Raw genomic sequence first — 15,197 nt, forward strand, 5'->3', positions numbered from 1 at the left:
ACTAGGCTGAGCTTTAAGCCTATGGTAACGCCCAAAGCAGCAGGCATAATTAGTTAAGGACAAATGAACATGGCTCAGATAGCTAGCACATAGGAGTAGCCCAGTGATCCCTTAAAAGCAGGATATTAGCCAAGGACCTGTCCAACTAGCAAAGCTGCTAGTTAAACACTAAAGTAGTAGATGCTTTTTTGGGAGCAAACTTCAGCAATGGGGATGATAGCTTAATGCTGTTTTGTCACACAGAAACAGCCACTCTTGGCTTTGGCGCCATCTACTTCACTGGGTTTTAAAAAGGGCAGTCATTCAGTAAGATGTGTCCGGGTTCCCTGTTGTCCTGCTGTCCTTAGTGCAAGGCTCCAACTAGCGCATGGCTGTACTGGCAGCTATGGGAGCCCTGGAAATCTGGAATGGCCACCGGCATTCACCACCGTCGCCTTCTACCTCCTGTCGGCCGATGCCTGAGTGAAGCCACTGCAGGGAGCCTGGCTGGGGCTAGGGGGTCACGGTGGCCCGTTTACTGGGGTGGCCCGTGGCCTTTCTGAAACCTGCGGGAGCTTCTGCCCCTTCCTCGGTTCGGTGGTTGTACATGGCATCGGTGACTCCCGGCAGCGGGCATGCAACCCTTTTTTGCCCTGTCTGGACCCCATTCTCTGGGCTTAAGGGGCCGCGCGGGCGAGGTCGGCAAGAGGTTTTCAGGCGCATAACGCAGTGGGCCCAAAGCCTCGGGATAGGCCCTGGCGACCTCCCCACGATAAGCTTCTGTCTGGAGGCCTCTCCAGCCCCCTCAGTTCCGGCGGGGCCTGCTTGGTAACAGAGCATGCTCAGAGCGCTGCTTCCGGTCCCTCATCCCCACCAAGCCTTTTCCTCTCGGTGGTACCTGGGAGGATTGGTACGCTTTCCGGTACTTGACGGAAATTGGCATCAGCATGGCGGCCCCCTGCGAGGTGAGGCATGGGGCCGAGGAGTGGGATACTCGCGAGCAGGCGGCAGAAGGAGAGTCCCGGCGCCCTTCTATCACCCTTCTCTCGGATGCTGCCTTGCAGACCGACACCGACACCGACAGCGACACCGAGGCAGGGACGGAAGCCTCGGAGCCCCGGGAGCGGGACACCCCCGAAGACATAGTGTTGGAGGCTCCGGCCAACGGGCTCGCCTTCCATCCGGCGCGGAACCTCCTGGCCGCCGGGGACGTGGACGGGGACGTGTTCGTGTGAGCGCGGGGAGGGCCAGGGTGGGGTCCTGGAGAGAGCTCACCTTTCCCGCTTATGGAGAAGCAGCGTTAGAAGGGACTGGAGCCTCTCTTTGACGGAAGAGGAAACTGAGGCCAGAGAGCGGAGGTGGCTTATCCAGTACTACTTGACTGCCCCTTCCCCCTTTCCTTGCAACAGCTTCGAGTACTCCTGCCGGGAGGGTGAAACCAAGGAGCTCTGGTCCTCGGGACACCATCTCAAGTCCTGCCGGGACCTGGCCTTCTCCGAAGATGGACGGAGTAAGTCAAGGCAGAGAAGGGGCAGCTCCGCGGGCCACTTCTGGAGCTGTTGAGCCCCCGACCGCGGGAGCCTCCTCGGGGGTAGCTGAGACCTGGTAGAAGGGATTTGTGTTGAAATATCTGTAACACTAGATATCCGAGGGTCTCTTCCAGAGCCGAGTCCACGGTTTTCATTGGGTAGGGGATGGAATAGCCCTGGCCTGGGAGTCGGGACAAGAGAAGCTCAGCAGGACCACTGTTTGATCCTTGAACTCTCCTTCTCCATTTGTTAAGTGAGAAGAGGATCGGAATAGACTTTAAGACCACAGCTTCCAATTTTTAATTTGTATCTGTGTTTGTCTTCACTAGAACTTATCACTGTTTCCAAGGATAAAGCTATTCACATTCTGGATGTGGAGCAGGGTCGCCTAGATAAGCGTATTTCCAAGGCTCACGGGTATGACAGCAATTGAGGAAATAAATTAGGGGTATTGGGAAAAGTTGGTATGCAAGATGAGGCTTCTTTTTGAACCTTTCATCACTTTTTTTTTTAACTTCCTCTCAACTCATAATCCTACTTCACAGTGTAGCTATCAACAGCTTGTTGCTAGTAGATGAGCATCTGTTAGCTACAGGGGATGATAGCGGCCGGATTCGGCTCTGGGACCAGAGGAAAGAGAGTCCAATCATGGACTTGAGGCACCATGAGGAATACATTGCAGATATGGCTCTGGATTCTGCTAAGAAGATGCTTCTTACTGCCAGGTGAAGAGCTTTGGAAGCTTCCCCACTCCCCCCCCCAAGTTAAACTGCTTCCGTAAGGGATGCCCCCCCAATCAACATTGCTTGTTTTTTCCACAGTGGGGATGGTTGCCTTGGTGTCTTCAATATCAAGCGGCATCGATTTGAACTTCTGTCAGAAGCACAGAATGGGGATTTGACCTCTGTTACCCTCATGAAGGTACAATGGAGACTTGGGGGGGGGGGACCAAAAGTAAGGCATTATCACATCTAGGATTGGTTGCTACTCCCTAGAAATAACTCCTTAATTTTCTTTGCAGAGGGGAAAGAAAGTTGCCTGTGGCTCTAGTGAGGGGACCATTTACCTCTTTAACTGGAATGGTTTTGGAGCAACCAGTGACCGTTTTGCCCTGAAGGCAGAGTCAGTTGACTGTATGGTGCCCGTCACAGACAATCTGCTATGCACAGGCTCTACTGATGGGATTATACGGTAAAAGAGGGAAAACTGGTGGAAAAAGGATTGGGCATTTGGTATGTCAGGCTTCCCCGGGGACTAATTCCATGTTTTCTCCATAGAGCAGTGAATATCCTGCCTAACCGGGTTGTGGGGAGTGTGGGGCAACATGCTGGTGAGCCTGTGGAACAATTAGCCCTCTCCCACTGTGGTCAGCTTCTTGCCAGCAGTGGCCATGACCATCGGCTCAAGTTCTGGAACATGACAGAACTTCGTTCAGTGGTAGTGGATGATTATCGGAAGCGAAAGAAGAAAGGGGGCCAACTGCAGGCTCTGAGCAGCAAGGCCTGGGGCATGGATGATTTCTTTGCTGGACTTAAGGAGGAAGAAGCCACAGTGCCTGCTCCCGTTGACGACGATGAAGAAGAAAGTGAGGACAGTGATTGAGAGGAAGGGAGTGGGGAATCATCCAGACCTATTGCAGCTGAGAAAATCAGGCCCTGCCCTCTTTTATAAAAAATCAGTTACTAAAGCCTACTTAAGGACTTTCTACAGGGCGCTTCAAGCATAATTGAGACTGAGCCCATTCTGGTTCTGAGACAGAATGGAGGAGGCATGTTAAAACCACTAGGCTCGGTAGTTGACCTGAATTTTTTTAGAGTGAGGACAGGATGACAAAACCCAGCGTGTCTAGGTCTGTGCTCTTGGGTTCCTGCTTTGAACCACTTGTCTCCAGCTGTCCCTAATCCGAATTGAACCACTTGTCTCCAGCTGTCCCTAAACTGAATGAGAAGAACCCTTATAGAGGATATACATGGACACATATACCAACCTTAGGTTTTTAATTAAATAGAAAAAAACAGATTTAAACTTACACCAACATAGAATACCAAGGGGGAAGAACAATAATGGGCAAAAGGGCCAAAAAGTTGACTTTACATCTAACTAGCCACCAAGTAAACAGCTTGAGGGACAAAACCATACAGGATTAGGTAGGTGGAAGGGATATACCTGGCATAAAGGGAATGTAACGGGAACAGAGGAGGTTTTTCCCCCTAGATCAGCCAGGGCTAGTGTTCACACTCGTCTAGCCTCAGGGCCCTGCCCTTCTTGAAAGACAAAAGAACTCTTTACCCTAAACCTCCACAGCTAACTGGTTACCAACTGACCAGGACGGCTAGGACATATTATTTTTAGCAGGAAAAGCATCCCCATCCTGGGCTCTTGTTTTCCCTTGGCTCACCTAATGCTTCTAGAAGGCGAAGGGACACAGCGTTCTTGGCAACTTCGTGTCCACTTGGCCCATCCTTTGTTACAACTACCCAGATGAGGCCACTGAAAGGCATGGGGTGACCAGGAATCACCACCTGGTACCAGAATCGGTGCCAGCCTGCAGGTCCAGCTCCCAAGCACTTAGTGAGGAATACAGGCATGCCCAGGTGTCTCTGTTGGCACAATGTCTCAAGAATAGTCTGGGCACAGCTAGGGGGTATTGGGGCCCCGAATTTCTCAGGTACGATCCTATGGCTGCTGTCAGTCCCCAAGCCCCGAAATAAAGGACCTTCAGTTTGCTGTCGGAGTCGTTGCTTCAGGTCAGGCTTCAGCCATTCCACTGTCACCTGCTCACCACAGAGCTTTGAACGCCCTGCCAGACAGAAGACACATTGGAATGATGATGGGTGGGGGGAAAGAAGACAACCTAGGCCTGGCAATAAGTATTTGGATACACCCCACACCCTCGAACAAACACGAAACCCTTAACTTGAGCTCTCCCCACTCCCTCATATGTACTAGCTTTCTTAAGAGACAAGGTTACCCTGTTTTCCTTGACTCTGCCTTTGCTCAGGCATCACTCCTACCTTCTACCAGAGCCTTCTTAGCCATGGCCGCAGCCCGGTGGGAGCTAAACTTGAGCAGCGCAATCTGTGTGGGGGGGTGCATAAGGCTGGGGAGCAGCAGTGCTTCCTGCAGACTGGAGCCCAGAGGCTGCAGGGCCTGAAGCAAGGCCTGGTGGCTCAGGGCTGGTGGCAGCCTGTCCAGCATCAGCTCGCATTTCTCGGTGCTCCGGCAGACCAGCAGTGGGCAGGCAGGCCGAAGAGGGTGGTTGTGAAGAGTGGCAATGGCAGCCTGGGCCCCGCGGCGGGAGCTGTATCGAGCGTAGGCGAAGCCTCGGTTCAGGCCACTAAATGTCATCATAAGGCGAAACTCGTAGAGACGCCCCACGCGCTGGAACAGTGGAATCAACTGGTGCTCATACACATCCTGGGGCAGGCGGCCGATGAACACCTCTGAACCTGCCGGTGGAGGGCTGCCCACCCAGCCTGGGGATAGAGTAGTCTTTGAACTGCTGACCTAGTTTGGCAAACTAACTCCAACTGGGGAGCCTTTGAAACCTGCTTTGCCACTAACTATAAACTCAGTTTGGACTTTACACCGGTCTGTAAAATTAGCAAGTTCACACTAAATTAATTTATAAAGTCTATTTCAGTTTATCAATTACTGATTGTCTATTAGTATTTCATTATTCTAAAATGCAAATAAAAACCAGTTTCTGGGTGCACGTTAGAGTATAGCTTGCTTTTCACAGAGCTTAACCATGTAGAATAACTGATTGTTTTTCTTTTCCTCTTTGGGTGCAAATCAGGGGCAGTTAAAAGGTAATTAACCCACACTCAGCTGAAGTTCGGTTCACAGGCCACTCCCCCGAGGCTGGGGGTGGGGGGAAGGGTGTCAGGCGCCTAACAGTCCTGGGCAGCAGGAAAGTCAAGTTACCCACCCCTTGGAGTTGGGGGTGCAAATTTTACCTGGGGGTGGACCGCCGTATTTCCTTTGCCCGTTCACTTGCACCAGTCGGATCCCCGTTTCCCTCACCCAAGCCTCCAGCGCAGCCTTGTTCACTGGATTCACCCGCTCACACCACAACTGGGGGAGGTGGGAGAAGGGGTGAGTATAGGAACTAGGCTCCAGACCACACTGCAAGGTAACGCTGATCCATCGGGCGGGCCAGATTGCCATCCCCCCAATCATCTCACCGTGAGGATCCCTCATCCTAGGCCACTCACCTCACATTCCCGCTTGGACTGCATGTTTAAAGGGGACCCACCCAGCCACACACCTTTATAGCCTCCCCCTAAGCCTCTGGAAACTTCGCAGCCCCCCTAGACTCCCATTGGCTATGGGGTGCGACCCCGCCCCGCATGGGAGGGGGGAGAGAACACGTGTTCTACCCTCCGGGGTATAAACAGGTGGGAGCAGGAAAACAAGGGGGGGGGGCCGCCGGGAGCCCTAGCCATTTTCCTTTTCTTCCTTTTTCACTAAGCGGTGTAGTCCCCTAGTGTGTGTGAGGAATAAAATTATGTAAAAAACCATTTTCAGTAACACTTTGCAGAAACAGGTCACCAGGGTATTGCTTCCAAACTGGGGTGCCATCAAAATATAAGAGGGAGCCCTCAGACAATCCTCCCCTGATCCATAAAGGAGCACAAGAGGGTGACTAGCAGAAACGGAGAGGAGAAGCATTAGGCATTTTATTGGACCCACAGGCAATCAGCTTCACAAAAGTCAGTGGGAAATGTCAGCATCATGGCTTTTCTGCCATAAACACAGGGGCACAACTCTACATACATAATACATGGGGCGACACCCAGGGCCAACATAGCTAGAGAAGCTTCAGTCCGTATCAGTGTCCAGGGCTACTCCAGAAAACCTCCTTGAGAAAGTGGCTCTGGCTACCCTTGCCTGTGATTTACAATAAAATATGATCTCAGTTTGGCCCTCCCTCTAATTCTTCCCGATGAAGCAGAATGTGCATAGCAACTGAAGATGGACCTAGCCTCCAAGTAGTGCAATTTATGTCCATTGACTTCCTTCAGTTCAGAAGATGGAGGGGATGTTGGCTTGTTCGTCTCCTGATTTCTTCCACAAGGTTTTCTTTCCGAACATCCACCTGGCCAAAACAGGGAAGATGGTATGAGAAGTGTCTGTTCTCCCTTTTGCCCCTACAACTTTCCATTTCTCTTTCTGCTTTCAGATTTCCTTATCTAATAATTATAATAGCTAGCATTTTTATAGCACCTATTTATATAGCCAGGCACTGTGCTAAGCACTTTTTACAAATATTATCTCATTTCATTCTCATGACAACCCATTTTACAGGTGAGGAAACTGACAGTTTAAGTGACTCGCCCAAGATCACACAGCTAGTATTTGAACTCTAATTTGAACTCAGGTCTTCCTGACTCCAGGCCCAGCTCTCTAGCCACTACACGACCTAGCTGTTTCAACTATAAGTCATGGTTCACATTTAAGCACAGACTAAGTCTGAGGAAGTTTTGGCTGGTATCCTAAAAGGCACAGGGCTACACTGGAGAATGAAGCTGACTACCAGGGTTAGGGATAAGTTGTGATATGATTTCAGGGCCATGAGGAAAAACTGAAATCCTATCAAAACATCTTCCCCACCTGCTTGCTTTTGTTGGGAGTTCAGATCCCTGTTTGGCAAACCCCAGCTATGTGACCCAGTATAAGTCACTCATTCCTTCAGTGCTCTAGGCCAGGGTGTCAAACTCAAATAGGAAGGCCACATATTGACTTAGAAAACCTCATTAACATTATCTGTGTCGTATTGTATTTATTTACTTTGTGAGACATTTCCCAATTACATTTTAGTCGGGGGTTGGACAGCATTCCTCTGCTCTAGGCAACTTTGGGATATCTAGGAATTGTATAAATAACCCTCGGGGTGGAGAGCTTCCACATTCGGGAGTTTTCTACCCCAAAGAAATCAAAGTTCCCATCCCCCAATCTCCTAGGCATAAGACACTGCTAGGTTCTGAGGAAAACAGATTTTAAAAAAATGTAAGGGCCTGTCATTTCAGTTTAACCAGCTAGAATTTCGAGTCTTAGAGAATTGTCTTAAATTCACAAAGATTAAGTTGACCTGTTCACAGTTCACAAGGTTAGTAAATGACAGAGACAGAACTCAAAATAACCCAAGTCTTTCAAACATCAGGTTGGACACTTGTCAACTCTACTGAGCTGTCTCGGTTAGGTAAACAAAAGAGCCTAATTTAAGCCAGAATGCAAGGAATCAAAGGAGAGCCCAAGGCAAAATGCTCCAGGGAAATCTGGAGTACACAGTTCCACGACAAGAGAAAAGTGGCAAAGAGAGCCAAGAATTGAGGCATTTGGGGTTTGGAGGGGTGGGGGGGAGGCAGGGAAGGGAGGCAGCCAGTCCAAAAGCCCAGGAGATAAGGCTCAGGAAACAGCTGTCAGGGCAGGGTATAATTTGTGAAGGTGTCCATGGTGATTTCAGCCTCATTTGAGGCCAAAGAGGGAAACCAGACTTGCTTCAACTTAAAATTCTGCGTCCTGGGTCCTTCTACTTTAGCTCCCTCTGGGCTGGCTCACTCACCTCTTCTCTGCTGGCCACAGAGCGCAGCTTGACAACCCCATCCTTCAGCTCTTGCTCCCCAATGATGGCCACCAATGGAATGCCAGTCTCCTCGCAGTACTGCAACTGGGTGAGCAGCTTGGGGTTCTTCTTGTACAGTAGCTCAGCCTAAAGAGACCAGGGCAGAGCAGGGGCTGAGACAGAGCCTTGTGTCAGAGAGAAGATTTCTGTTTGGCCCACAGTCCAACACAGAGATTGTACTCTGCTGGTAGTTCATTTGGTCCCAGGAATTACCCCTGTTGACCCACTGTGGAAAATGAAAGGGAGCCCTAAGATCGATGTTTAGAATCGAATTCTAAAGCAACAGAGAGTAGCACTTTCTTTGGGGACTCCAGGGTCATTCATCCATACCTTAATGCCCCTGTCCCACAGTTCTGCAACAAGCTTGAGCCTTTCCTCCAAGAGCTTCTTTTGGGCTGCAGCCACAAGCACCTGGGTCTCTGTTGTCCGCACTTTTTCTTCAGAAGCCTAAGGAATGGGCAGATAGGGGCACAGGTTGTGCATGACAAGTTAACACTGGCAAACTGGATCTCCTCAAGCTTCTGAGCCAGAAGGAATGGCAGAAGTTGGGAAGAACAGCCCAGGAGCCAATCTTTCACCCCACCCTACCCCTCTTCAGTGAAATTACAGCCAATTCAGACTCACAGTCCATTCCCCCAACCAAAGAGGATAATACATGAATATTCACAAGATCGCACTTTGAAAAGAACAAAGGAGAACAAAGCAGAACAAGTATCTTATTTTCATGTAGTCCCCAGAGGTAGATTTGATTAACAAAGTCACTGCTCCTTTCCTCTTCACAGCTCCAGTACACAAAGAGCACCTCAGAAAAGATTTTTCTATTTGGTTATACACCCACCTTCACACATAGTACCTTCCAGTAAGGAGAAAGGGGCTTCAAAATCTGAAATTGTTCAGAAGTTCCAAGCAGACAGTTTGCAAATGAGGATAGCAGTCTTGGCCTCCCAGGAGCATGACCACAACTCTGGGAGGCTCAACAGATATTATCCCCATTTGACAGAGGACCGATATTGAAATTCAGAGAGCTAACTGCCTGTGGTCATATACTGTTAAATAACTATCCAAGATTAGCCTGGAATACAGTCATTCTGCTTCTAAATCAGCCGTCTGCTCACTCTAAAGCCTGATTTCTGAGTCCCATTTATTGGAATAATAGAAGGCAGGCTAAGAACTCACTAAGAAAAACTGACTCAATGAGTAGTTGCCAGATAAGGTGGCCCAGAGATTTCAGGCGGGGCTTTCCCACCTTCCAATGTCAGGTCCTGGTGCAGGGGTGGGGGTGGGGGGGTGGGGTGTGTGTGTGTGTGTGTGTGTGTGTGTGTGTGTGTGTGTGTGTGTGTGTGTGTGTGTGTGTGTGTGTGCTGAATCAGGGCTGGGATTTTATCATGAAGGGAAGTTTCCTGTGGAGAGAGACTCCTGTTCAGTAAGCTGGTCTTGGAGGATTGCCTGGGGCCACCGAAAAATTCAGTGACTCTCCACCAAGACTGCCATCATAAGAAGGTCAGAGGGAACACACTCGAGTCCAGGTCTTTCTGCCTCCCAAACCAGCTTTCTAGCCACTACTCCAAGCTGCCTTCTCCACCTCTTCTCTGTAAATCATAAAGCCCTACATGTGTCACTATAATTACAAACTATGCACTTAATGGTATTACAAATTTGAATACATCTAATCTCTCATCACCAGCTCCACTAGAAGATAGGATCTATCAGAGGGGTGGGGAACTTTACAGCCCAGAATTCCCCACCCCTGGTCTCCCTAATTTCTCTTCATTCTATACACTCAGTTCAAACAATAGCACTAAATAAAAGGTTTGCCTGGGAAGAGTAGCAAGGGAAGGCAAGGACCAACAACAATAAAGGGGGCCATCAATACAAGTCTAAGTGGCTGGAGATGAACCCGGCCAGCAGGGACCGAGTACCAACTAAACCAAACCTACCACAGCGATATTCTTTTCTAGACTCTTCCCAAAGAAAAAAAACAAACAAAAAAACTCCACCCCTTTCCCAACTACAGACTTACTAACTGGCATATGAGTTAACAAGCTACTTAGCCATTTCTTTCTTTGCCTTTAAATGTAAAATGGAATTGACACAATATTCCTAACAGGGTCCTACCTCCATCCTCTGTTCCACAATGGAGAAGATCCTTTCAACCCCAACGCTGAGCCCCACACAGGGCACCTTTCTGCCCTTGGGGTCAAACATGCCAACAAGCCCATCATAGCGCCCTCCGGCAGCCACACTGCCCACACCAAGTGGTTCCTCCCCCTGTCTGGCTGTGGTCTGAAGAAGCACTGCTTCATAGATCACCCCTGTATAGTAGTCCAGGCCTCGGGCCAGGCTCAGGTCAAAGGAGATCTGTGGGGACATGGAGATATGGTCAGTCTCATGGGACAGAGATGTCTGGGATCCTCTGCAATCTTCCGGGGCCTGCCCTTCCCCTACTCACCTTCTCTGTAATACCAAACAGGGTCAGATACTCAAATAGCAGTTTCAGGTCCCTCAACCCCTCCTGGGCCTGCTTGTTCTGTGAGAGTTTGGGATCCTGCAGTAGCTGCTCTACTAGGGACACTCCACCTGGGAAAAACAGACAAAGAGAGGAAAGGGTGCCACCCATCAATCTTTCAATGATTACTTGGATTGTACCACAATCTAATACCACCTTACTACCCCAACTGTCTAATCTTTTCAACCAGTATGAATACTTACCTCATACATACGGGTCAAAAATAGTAAGAAAATCCATTACAGCATAAGGAAAATAAGGAACCGCCGAAGCAACATGCACTGGAGGAGCGGTTCACTTTACAGTGGGAAAAGCAGCAACCCCCTCCCCCCCAATCCCCCAAGAATGTCATCATAGATTACCTCTTCCCCTCTCAAAATCTTACCATGCTGTTTTACATAGGCCCCAATATGATCTGCCACCTCAGGGGCCAGGCCTTTCTCTTCCACCATTTCATTCTTCACATCTTCCCACGACATCTGCATAGACATTGGATTCAGGGGGCCCAGAATGGATTCACAACAGTGGAATGGGCTTTATTCTTCAGGATGAAGGATTTTTAGGGCAGAGATCTCTGCCTCTCAACTCAGAGTAAAGGCCCTCTCCCTCCCAGATACTGTTTCCCATTTCCTGAGACAGGGTAACTTTCAGGGGAAAGAAGTAGGAGTTGTATAACTAAGTTAGTTGTCACCTTGTCTAGCTTGTCCACTGAAGAGCAAATGGTACGGAACTTGCTGTCAGGAACACCACAGACATTGAACATTCCATCCAGAATTCGCCTGTCATTCACCTGAGGATTCCAAAGTCACTTTAAGAAGTAGAAGTCCCTACCCACAACTTTTCCCCTTCAAGATCCATGACAGCTATAGTAGTCCTAAGGTATATTTTTGACTCTCCAAATTGGACAGGAGAGTTCAGCCACAGGAGGGGAAGGCCAGGACTGCTACTCACTCCTGATTGTTAGTACCATAATTAGTACCACCAGGGCAGACACAGCCTTTCCTCTCACCTTGATCTGGAAGTCCCCCAGCTGAAGTGTGCTGAGGATCTCACAGATGATCTTCAGACATTCTGCATCAGGGATCATGGGGTCAAACTGCCCAGCAATGTCAAAATCCTGCACAAAAAGCGACAGGAAGAAGCCCCCAGTCAAGAGGACCAATTTCCAGGCCCCAGTGCTACAGTCTCCCGACACGCACAGGCAATATCCTCTCCCGCATTCAAAAGACTATAGACCTCATCTATCCCCTTCACTGCACTTCAGAGCCTGAAAGATGACACACAGTCACGAAACTCTTTAGACCATGCTGTTTTACTCTATTTTCTATTCATTCCCATCATCTCTTTTAGTGAAATCTCCCCTCAAGGGCTTTTCCTTTAGCTATTTATTTACTCTTTCCCTGCTCAGACTAGAGCTCTGATTAATTCTAATGCCCATACAGCTGGTTTTCACATCTCCATTTTTAGCTCCTTATGTATCTAGACATAGGTACCATGCCTATATATGCTCCTCAGGAAAGTGAAAACTTATTAAAATCTAACTGATCTCAGTAAGGACTCAATGCTCTGAGCTTTCTTGGCTCTGGGACACTCACACACTGGTAGAACTCCCGGTAACGGCCACGAGTCATTGCAGGGTTATCTCGCCGGTACACCTTTGCAATGTGGTAGCGTTTAATGTTGGTCAGCTTATTCATTGCCAGGTATCGAGCAAAAGGAACCTGACAGTGGGTTAAGGAGAAAGTTCCTCTTGTTCAGAGCCAATTGTCACCACCAGCAGAAGCTACCTGAAAACAAAGTGGCCATACTCTCCCTAGGTACCTTGTGTAGTTGGATTACCCCAGTAAGGGTTATCAGAACCTTGGAATACTCAAAAGGATGATCCCTGACACTGCAGAAATACCAATGTGGAAGAAATCCTGCATTATGCTTAGTGCCTGTAGGACCATGCTATGATTACTTTTCTGGAACAATCAGAATAGAATGGATTCATCATGGATGCATAAGTATGCTTTCTTATCATTAAAAGGAAAAGAACATCATTCTTTACTGAAGATTTACCCAATGGCCTGAACAGTCTGCAAGACAGGCAAAAGAATAGTATTCCAGAATCAGGAGATTTATAATGGATTCAGATTTGGACTCTGGTAGTACATTAAGTTCCTCTATGTTCCTAGGGGTTCCTAAGGGTGGGCCCTGCTAATTAGAATTTGCAACTCTATTTTAGACAGGGGCTTCATCTAACTCACTCTAAACTGATTCTCTGGATCATTTATTCAAGGACTTCTTCCAATCTGTGTTTAATGTTCTCTGAATCTGAGGATTCCATCACTTCCTGTCAATTAAAGTCCTATTTAAATGACAGCTTCCTAGAGTTCACTTTGAAAGGATACAGTGAGGTCATAACGAAGGGCCAACAGCTCACCACCCTGATCCTTCAGGTCATAGATGAGCTTAGAGTCCTCCCCATACTTTCCAGTCAGTGTTTCCTAGAAGGAAAAGATGAAAATATAGAGTTGCTTTAATGACTTCACCTAACCCCAGATTAAGATGCCTAGTATTGTGTAACCCTAATAGCCTAAGAAGTACAATCAATTGTCCTGTAGGGTATTCTGTTAGAGGACTTCAAGACTAGTTACAGCTGCAGCTATCCCCCAATAAAAACAGCTGTCTAAAACAGGAACCAAAGCCACAGAAAACAATGTAGGGAAAATTATGTTGGTTCCTATTTTTAAATGGAAATCAAGTTCCTGTACATCAGGAATAGAGCTGGGATTGTCTGTAACCACCTTAATAGCTGATCCCTCATGACTATATCCCCTTGTTATCTAACCTACTGTGTATCTGCCCTGCCCTCCCCATCTTCTTGCCAAACACCTCTCCCTTGGCCTTGACCCTCACCTTCAATTCAAACACAGGAGTATCTATTACTTCTGCACCATGGCGCTTGAAGCAGCTGATGATCACATCAAAAACCTTCTCCCGAACAGCCATCTGCCTAGGGCTGTAATCCCTTGTGCCCTTGTAGTCAAAATCAGTCACCCAATCAAAGAAGAAAAAAAGCAAACAAACAAGCAACTCAGTAATAAGAAATCAGGAGGAGGTAGTATTTCAGAAGCATTCTATTTGTAATCTCAATTATAATGGAACAAAATTGCATTTAACTTCCTTTTAACAACCAAGCCAAATCTGCATGGACGGAAGAGGGGTTAGGCAGGATAGCTTCATCTAAATAAAAGAAGGCTTTTAACCTTCAGAGTTGTGCTTGGCGAGGGATATTTGGTTGGTTGGTTTTAATTTATGTTTTCTTAAAATAAAAAACAAAACAAAACAGATTTCAACAGAATTGCTGCCAACCTCCACTAGATTCTTAAGCATCTGCAGTAGTGGCAGTTCTGTAGGTTGAGATGACTAAGATCCCGCCTATCTTGACAAATTTGTAACACCCAGGTGCAACCCCATTCCACCCAAGTGCCGAAAGTGCTGTCTGTTTTGTGAAACAGGCTAAACACTTCTTCCCTCCTGCCTCCTGTGAGAAAGCCATGTTTTCAAGTCTATGACACTGTGACCAGACCTCTTTCTGAACTTATTTCATTTCTCTTTGGGGCTTTTGTTACTAAATTCTTTGAAGGTAGGGTTTAAATATCACCAACTTTGTATCCTCAGCATCTATTAATGTCTTGAACTTGTTAAAGTGAACACACCACATATATATGGGTCAGATGTTGGCCTTCTCTAGCTGGGGGCTGGGAGGGAGAAAGAAAGAATCTGGAACTCAAAATATAACCAAGAAAAAAACAGAATATATAAAAATAAATAGAATTCACAATAAGGCTCATCAAAGACTCTCTGAAACGCTTCTCTAAAAACACATTTACCTTTGGAGTTTTAAGCACAAACTTCTGTTTTCCTTCATCAGGGCCCAGTTCTGCCTTCAGCTTCAGGAGCTTCGAAACCTCCTCCTCGATCTGAGAAGGAAGGGCCTCAATAAATACGGGGATTTGGAAGGATCTGGTCCCTACCCAGGGCCCTCATCAATCACTATTTTGGAGAGGCATGTGGGTACCGGGGGGGGGGGGGTTCCAGACCTCTGACTCATAGCTAGCTGTGTGACCACGGGCCAGTTGCTTTCCCTTTCTACCTCTGTTTCCTCATCTGTAAAATGGGAATAATAACAGTGCCAATCTCACTGGCACTCTCAAAGAGAGAGAATGAATATAAAGCACCTTAAAGAATCGGAACAACGTCAGCAGGAGGGTCTCCTTCAGGACCTGAGTCTCGTCCCTTTCAAGGCTCCCGCCTGGCCCCTTTCCGCCTTCCGTACCAGACCCCTAGCCAGAGCTCCGTTTACCCCGGGACCCGATCCGGCCGGGACGACGCCCTCACCAGCTCGGCGCCTGCCTTCTGCTGCTTGAGACCCCGAACTCTCTCGCCCTGGAGCCTCACGGCCTCCTCCAGCGCCGCTCGGCCCGCCATCGTCTAAACGGCCGCCGCTGTCACGGACTACTTCCGGCCACCGAGCTCAAGCGGAGGATCGGGCGCCCAGAGAGAGCTT

The 15,197-nt window shown here is 48.2% G+C and overlaps 3 protein-coding genes across 5 annotated transcripts; 1 reads left to right on the forward strand and 2 right to left on the reverse strand.

Annotated features, from left to right (window-relative positions):
- The first annotated feature begins 855 nt into the window (after positions 1-855).
- WDR55 (WD repeat domain 55) lies at positions 856-5,162 on the forward strand. Its single transcript, XM_021005182.2, has 7 exons — positions 856-1,210; positions 1,389-1,489; positions 1,838-1,925; positions 2,054-2,233; positions 2,330-2,429; positions 2,530-2,699; positions 2,786-5,162. Exons 1-7 carry the CDS (start codon positions 927-929, stop codon positions 3,108-3,110), a joined length of 1,248 nt encoding a protein of 415 aa, XP_020860841.1. The 5' UTR covers positions 856-926; the 3' UTR covers positions 3,111-5,162.
- DND1 (DND microRNA-mediated repression inhibitor 1) lies at positions 3,489-6,077 on the reverse strand. The gene is made up of 3 exons (XM_021005186.1): positions 5,468-6,077; positions 4,523-4,984; positions 3,489-4,308 (listed from the first exon to the last, which is right to left on the reverse strand). The coding sequence occupies exons 1-3, from the start codon at positions 5,709-5,711 to the stop codon at positions 3,857-3,859; spliced, it is 1,158 nt and encodes a 385-aa protein (XP_020860845.1). The 5' UTR covers positions 5,712-6,077; the 3' UTR covers positions 3,489-3,856.
- An 87-nt stretch (positions 6,078-6,164) lies between these two features.
- On the reverse strand, positions 6,165-15,173 carry HARS1 (histidyl-tRNA synthetase 1). Of its 3 annotated transcripts, none has more exons than XM_021005179.2 (13): positions 15,029-15,173; positions 14,521-14,610; positions 13,544-13,663; positions 13,036-13,131; positions 12,238-12,363; positions 11,652-11,759; positions 11,334-11,432; positions 11,028-11,121; positions 10,586-10,713; positions 10,252-10,494; positions 8,467-8,583; positions 8,077-8,223; positions 6,165-6,609 (listed from the first exon to the last, which is right to left on the reverse strand). In XM_021005179.2, the coding sequence occupies exons 1-13, from the start codon at positions 15,116-15,118 to the stop codon at positions 6,532-6,534; spliced, it is 1,536 nt and encodes a 511-aa protein (XP_020860838.1). In that variant the 5' UTR covers positions 15,119-15,173; the 3' UTR covers positions 6,165-6,531. The 3 variants fall into 3 exon arrangements, with proteins under 3 accessions (XP_020860838.1, XP_020860839.1, XP_020860840.1); XM_021005180.2 differs by having other exon boundaries at positions 14,994-15,160; XM_021005181.2 differs by lacking the exon at positions 15,029-15,173 and adding an exon at positions 14,869-14,969.
- Between the last annotated feature and the right edge of the window lie 24 nt (positions 15,174-15,197).

Source organism: Phascolarctos cinereus, unplaced genomic scaffold (genome assembly GCF_003287225.1).
Source record: "Phascolarctos cinereus isolate Bilbo 61053 unplaced genomic scaffold, phaCin_HiC Scaffold_2;HRSCAF=192, whole genome shotgun sequence".
NCBI classification, from domain to species: domain Eukaryota; kingdom Metazoa; phylum Chordata; class Mammalia; order Diprotodontia; family Phascolarctidae; genus Phascolarctos; species Phascolarctos cinereus.